This window comes from Lycium ferocissimum, chromosome 6 (genome assembly GCF_029784015.1).
Source record: "Lycium ferocissimum isolate CSIRO_LF1 chromosome 6, AGI_CSIRO_Lferr_CH_V1, whole genome shotgun sequence".
Taxonomy (NCBI): Eukaryota; Viridiplantae; Streptophyta; class Magnoliopsida; order Solanales; family Solanaceae; genus Lycium; species Lycium ferocissimum.
Genome location: NC_081347.1, coordinates 57,657,380 through 57,663,779, shown reverse-complemented (window position 1 = coordinate 57,663,779; position 6,400 = coordinate 57,657,380). Strand labels below are relative to the sequence as shown.

The 6,400-nt window shown below is 34.1% G+C and overlaps 1 protein-coding gene across 1 annotated transcript; it reads left to right on the top strand.

Moving 5' to 3' along the window:
• The first annotated feature begins 3,467 nt into the window (after positions 1-3,467).
• LOC132061424 (putative late blight resistance protein homolog R1A-10) lies at positions 3,468-5,213 on the top strand. The gene is made up of 2 exons (XM_059454247.1): positions 3,468-4,402; positions 4,448-5,213. The coding sequence occupies exons 1-2, from the start codon at positions 3,468-3,470 to the stop codon at positions 5,211-5,213; spliced, it is 1,701 nt and encodes a 566-aa protein (XP_059310230.1).
• The last annotated feature ends 1,187 nt before the right edge of the window (positions 5,214-6,400 follow it).

Genomic DNA, 6,400 nt, shown 5'->3' with positions numbered 1-6,400 from the left:
CATAATAATAATAATATAATAATATATTAAAAGTGAGAAGCCCCAAGCATCAAAGTTGGATTACGAAAATATCCTTCAAAAGTAATTAATCGGCCATTTTACCTTTTTATCTCACATATTCAGTTCATATTATTGTACAAATATGTAAATATATATTATAAATTCCCTATAGACTAATATTCAATTGTAAGTTACAAATAGCAAGACAATAAAGAGTTATTTAATTTAATTATATATATATAAATATATGTACGTTTCCATCTTTTGGTTGGCATTTGGAGTTGTATGCTGCAACTTCTAACAGTAAATACACACTTAAAAGTTAGTGGAGTTATTAATAGTTATTCTGAAATTAAAGTTTCTCTAATGTATCGTGTTTGTTTCACTTGTAACAGTTATGAAGTAAATCAGTTAATTGACCTTTCATTAGCGTGCCTTTTGATATTTTTGCACAATCCATAAATGTAAGTTTTGGCTTATAAGTACAATTACCTCACAACATTTTTCTGTGAATCGTGTGCCATGTGAAAATAATATTTTTTTCCCATTGATTTACAATAACATCACTGGTTATTTGCTGGCAATAACAAATGAGTTATCATCTTGATTATCAAGGTGTTGGGCAATGGAAATTTAGAAGGCCTTATTCATACATTGGTATATTTGCTATGTACGTTTTACCAAATTTGGAGTTCTAGCATTATTGTCGTTTCAAGGCCAAATATTATGTTGCCAGATGAACTCTTCATGTATCCTATTTGTTATATTTGTTCATTTATCTTCTGCTTAATTATGTGCTTTTTCTATTATTGCTTGGGGGTTTGAAATGTATGAATTTTGTTTGTGTTTGTATGTATGTATCCTAATTAACGTTTCAATTGTCAATCCATTTAAATTATAGAATTTAGAGGTACTGTTGTGGTGTTACAACTTCAATTTCATTTTATGTTTTTTGTATTTGATTCTTTTACTGTTATCTTCTTTGAATTTGAAGGCTACGAGATTTAAAATTTGATGTGTAATTGTGAGTACTTGGCTGAGTAAAGCGAAATATTTAATTAGTGAATGCAAGTTAGATTCTATATGATTTTATTTCATTGCTTCTTCTGAGAAAGTATTTTTATATCAGAACAAATAATCCTACATTTGGACGCTTGGGACGAAGAGAAATGTATAGTCATTATGCTCTATTTGCAGGTTTTGTTGACATATATATTTCTTCATGTTCTTGTCTAATTTTGTTAAGACTATTTTACATGCTTTTATTAAATTTAGAGCATGAATTCATCAACATACTCATATAATCAAATGTTATATTATCTTAATTAGCTTCAGACATTTTCTGATAGATTAAAAATACACCACCCCGCTGTTATGGATTTTATTTAATGAATAAAATTTAAATGGTAAAATCGACACTTTTAATTAATTGCAGCATTTCCTATTCTATAACTTAACATTTTTAAAATTATCAATATTTTATATAATAATGGGGGACAAACGTGCAACGCACGTTTCCAAAAACTAGTAGCTCCAAATGTGCAGACACAGAAATAAAATTCAAATATTTTTTACCGTTAATGGCAATCACTGTTTATATAAACTAGATTACTCCTCCAAAACCTCGGTGATCAAAAAGATGCATCCAAATAATAAAGACCAGTGAAGAGGAAATTCGTTCTCCTCTTCAAGATCAAAGGGAATGGGTTTCAAGAGGATTTTGGATTGTACCTTGCTACTAGAGTCATTAATATTTGTAAAAAGTGTCTTTTAAGTGTTAGATTACCCAAAAAAATACCATAGGATGTATGGATTTGTCAAAAGAAAATCTTTTTTTTTTTTCTTTTTTTTTTTGACAAAACTGTGAAATCCAAACCAACCATAGCAATATAATTAGTTTGGTTTTGATAAAAACAGAACAAAACCGACCATAAATAACTCTACTCGTGAGTATTGAGCCGATCGAGTACAAGATTTGAGCTATAATTTTACGATATCCATAATAATTTGTTAATAGGGGAAGACAAACTTCTTATTCACTGGTCTCTGTAATTCGTTTTCACCATTTTTAGTGAGTTCTAGGAGGAGGTGTCGAGATAAATTATTCAGAATATTTGTAGCGAATATAGCAGAAGAAAAATTAAATTGAATATCTTCTACTAGCTCAAGATCGTTAACTCAGATGAACTTTGTCATGAAAGAAGACTTTTGAATTGACTTGAATGACTTTGAAGTAATTTGGTTATAAGTGACTAAGATCACACTTATTTATACTTGTGTAGAGATGATGCTAGCTAGACATGTTCCTAAGTAAAACGATCTAGACAATTCTATTCTCTTCTACAAGTATCTAAAATTTTAGAGCTCTACACATTTTTTATAACAAGAATCTAGGACTTGTAGACATGTATTTAAGATAAGCATCTAAGATACTACAATAGTTATTATTTCACAGCCCAGCTGATTTTGAACCTCTGCTAGTTGATCTTCTGAGCAATCAATTAATGTTGCTTTGCCCCCAAAGCGGAATTACTTTAGGGTATGATTTAAAAATCAACAATATTTTTGTTTGATTACTTTATTCCTGCATAGTTTTCGAAACCTTAAATAGTCAAATGCATTGCATATACAGAAATAAAAAATGAAGTCAAGATTCCTGTATTAAAAAACTCTCACATGGGTAGCACGAGCCTCTTTATGAACTTATATAGCCTTAAATTATAGCCTCTTTATGAACTTATATAGCCTTAAATTACGCTCTCGTGCTTCTAAAAAATGCAAGCAGTTGACTATTTATGATGCTTTTGTATTGCTGTGGAAGCAAAAAAAACTTCGTGCGTCCCAAAATAAGTATCGTTTTAGCAAAAAATATTTATCCCCTCCGATCCACTTATATCCTTACATTAAAGAACTATTTTTTCTTAACGGTGCTCAATTTTCAAAAACAACTTATAAATAGAGGCAACTTAGTAAATGACACCTTGTATTTATTGTTCTTTTAATGGATGTAAAAAGAGCTAAAGCCACACTTATTTTGGGACTGAGGAGGTTGTACTACTTGGTTGAGAAGGAGGAAATTAGACACATTTTCCTTAATATGTGCATACACAAACAAATCTTGAAAGAGAGAGAGAGAAAGATGGCTCATGCTGTTGTAACTTCACTTATGACAAGTCTGGAGCAAGTCTTGAAATTTAATCCAAGTTTGATTTCTAAAAATATTAGGGGACCTGTTGATTCTCTTTATGGAACACTTACTTTCTTGCAAACTTTCCTTGAGGACATGGGACGGATCAATGACGAAGAAGCATTGAAGTTTTTTGGAAGAAAAGATTAGAGATGCAGGACTTAAAGCAGAAGATACAGTTGAATTGTGTCTAAGAAGAATCCATTTGGCTGACAATAGAGACAATCAATACAGCACTTGTTGTAAGCTTTATGATGAGTTGCAGCAAATAGGAAAAATAATGGATTCCATACAAGAGCAGGTGGTGAAATTCAAGAATGACTACCAACATATCAAAGAACTGCCATCAACAAATGCTTCGCTTCTCCGCTCATCAGGGCATGTCTTGGATGAGGAAACTACTCTTGTTGGAATGGAGGATGTCTTCAGCAACATAAGAGATCAACTCACAGGGCAAGCATCGGAGCTGAATGTTGTCTCAATTGTTGGCATGGGCGGTATTGGTAAGACAACTCTTGCCAAAATAATTTTTAGCGATCCATCAATTGTTTGTCGATTTGATGTTTCTTCGTGGGTTATTGTTTCTCAAGAATACGATGCAAGAGAAATGCTTTTAGATGTTTTAAGCTTTGTTACTCCCGGTGCAAAGTTAATATATCACGGAAAGACCTATGACCAATTATTAGAGCTAGTGTATAGAAAATTGAAATGCAGGAGGTATCTGATAGTTTTGGACGATGTATGTAGCATAGAAGCCTGGGACCATGTTATTAGATCATTTCCTGATGATAATAATGGAAGTCGAATAATAATAACTACTAGGCTTTTGGAAGTAGCTGATTCTGCTAGTAATGGTTGCCCTCCTCATCATGTGCCTTTCCTTAATTCTGAAAGTAGTTGGAATTTACTGTCTGACAAGGTATTCGGGAAGGAAGACTGTCCTCCTCAACTGGAAGAAATTGGGAAGCAGATAGCACAACAGTGTCAAGGATTACCTCTCTCAGCTGTAGTCGTTGCTGGGCTTCTCTCTAAGATTCCTAAGACATATGATGATTGGAAAAAAGCAGCAGAAAATGTGATTTCACATGTAGGTTCAACCTCTGAGCAGTGTTTAGCAATATTGGCTTTGAGTTACAACTACTTGCCTTGCAGCTTAAAAGCTTGCTTTCTTTATATGGGGCTTTTTGCAGAAGATGCAGACATTAATGCGGATTAGTTGATTAGGATTTTGGTTTCAGAAGGTTTTTTGAAAACAACTAGTCATGAAAAGTTGGAAGAGGTAGCGGAAGAGTGTTTAGTGGATCTAGTTAGCAGAAGTTTGATCATTGTTAGTAGAAGTGGGGCCAGTGGCAAAATTAGAAGTTGTAGAATTCATGACCTTGTTCGACTTCTATGCTTGAGAGAGGGAGAAGCTGCCAAGTTTTTTCATGTAAAGGGTAAATATTTCAAAGTGTCTCCTGAAGGTAAGCAGGTTATACGGCGATTATGTTTGCATCCAGATGATTTACAAAACAAGAATCTTGGACTAGAGAAAGATAGTTTGGATTCAGTTCGTACCATCTTGTGCTTGGGCGAACCCAATACTTATCTAGAGGACCCTGAATGCTGCAAAAAGATCAATTCTCGTTTTCAACTGTTAAGGGTACTGGATCTTGAAAGTATTCGCTTTTCATGTTTTCCAAGTGAGATAACACAACTAGTACAGTTGAGATATGTTGCTTGTACCACTGGTACCGATGTTCCAGCATCAATATCCAACCTATGGAATCTACAAACATTGATTGTTCTTCCAGTTACAAATCAATTATCCCTGCCGCAGGAAGTTTGGAAGTTGTCAAGTTTGAGACATTTCAATCCTGGGGGAATGTGTGTGCATGCCCCTTCTATCACACATAATTTCTTGGGTCTTGAAAACTTAGAAACAGTTGATTCGATACGCACTGCTAATTCCAATTGGAAGGAAATCTTTTCAGCAGTCCCTAGAGTACAGAAATTGGGAGTTTTGATCCATCCAGATCATCATTAATGGTCTAAATTTATTGGTAGTCTTGTCTCCTTAGCTGATCTCCAGAAGCTAAGAATTCATCTCGCAATTCCATCTTCTGTAGAGTATTTCCAAAAGTTGTGTGCTCCGCTACAGGTTTTTTTTCCAACAAACCTCAAAAGTTTGACTCTTGTAGGAACACATCTTCTATGGGAGGATATGACTATGCTTGGTAACATACCCAATCTCAAGGTGCTCAGATTAAAAAAATTTGCTTTCCAGGGGAGAAATTGGAATCTAAATGAAGGAGGCTTCATGAAACTCAAGTTGCTACACATTTTCATGACGAACTTGGTGCACTAGGAAGCAACCAGTGATAGTCTTCCTAGCCTTGAGTGTCTAATCCTAAGGCATTGCTATTATTTGGAGGAGGTTCCTACAGAGATTGGAGATATTCCCACATTAGAATTGATTGAACTGCATTACTGTAGCCAAGCTTCCTTCACTTCTGCAGAGGAAGTTCTAGAAGAAGAACAAAGCTATGGAAATGAAATTCTTGTTGTCCGTACCTGCAATACTGGAGGTATGTAAAATTCATGAGATTTAAGAGAGCTTGGCTGCATGTGTTCGTTTTCTTTGTCTTTCTTTTTATGTATATTGGACCTCAATGGTGGAGTCCGGAACCAAAATGCCCCCAAAAAAAACATTTTGAACCAAAATATCCCAACAAAAAAAAAAAATGTTATGAAAATACCTTTAGCCTAGTAATTTACTGCGCTAAAGCAGTTAACGGGGACGGTTCCGTTAACTGTTATAGCGCAGTAATTCTTGCGCTATAGTGTTCCTCTTTTCTTTTTTTTTTCGGCCCTTTTGGTTAACACTTCTTTCGTTACACTTTTTAACGTACTTTGACCATAGATTGATCATGCTTCAGGCCCACCCCGAAACTTCAATATTTTATATAGAACCCTACTTATTTTTGTGCGATTAATAAGGTAGGATCAATACATGAAGGATACACAAAAGTTCGGATGGCCGTTTTAGTGGTTGAAAAGTGCTCGAACGCCATTTTCGTTTGAAGGCTCGGTGACATTAGCTTGAAGTTCTTTATGAATACTTAAACTTGTTCATTAATAATTAATCAAAAGTTAGTCAAAATGGCAGCATTCATAAAAAAAAAAAAAAACTTAATTAAATTGCATCATTCATAACCTTGAGTAGATGAAAAT

Bases quoted from the DNA above. Each gene is read 5' to 3' on its own strand.
- LOC132061424 (XM_059454247.1), top strand. From the start codon at position 3,468: ATGGATTCCATACAAGAGCAGGTGGTGAAATTCAAGAATGACTACCAA. The intron at 4,403-4,447 runs GTTGATTAGGAT...GAAAACAACTAG, and splicing joins GCAGACATTAATGCGGATTA to TCATGAAAAGTTGGAAGAGG.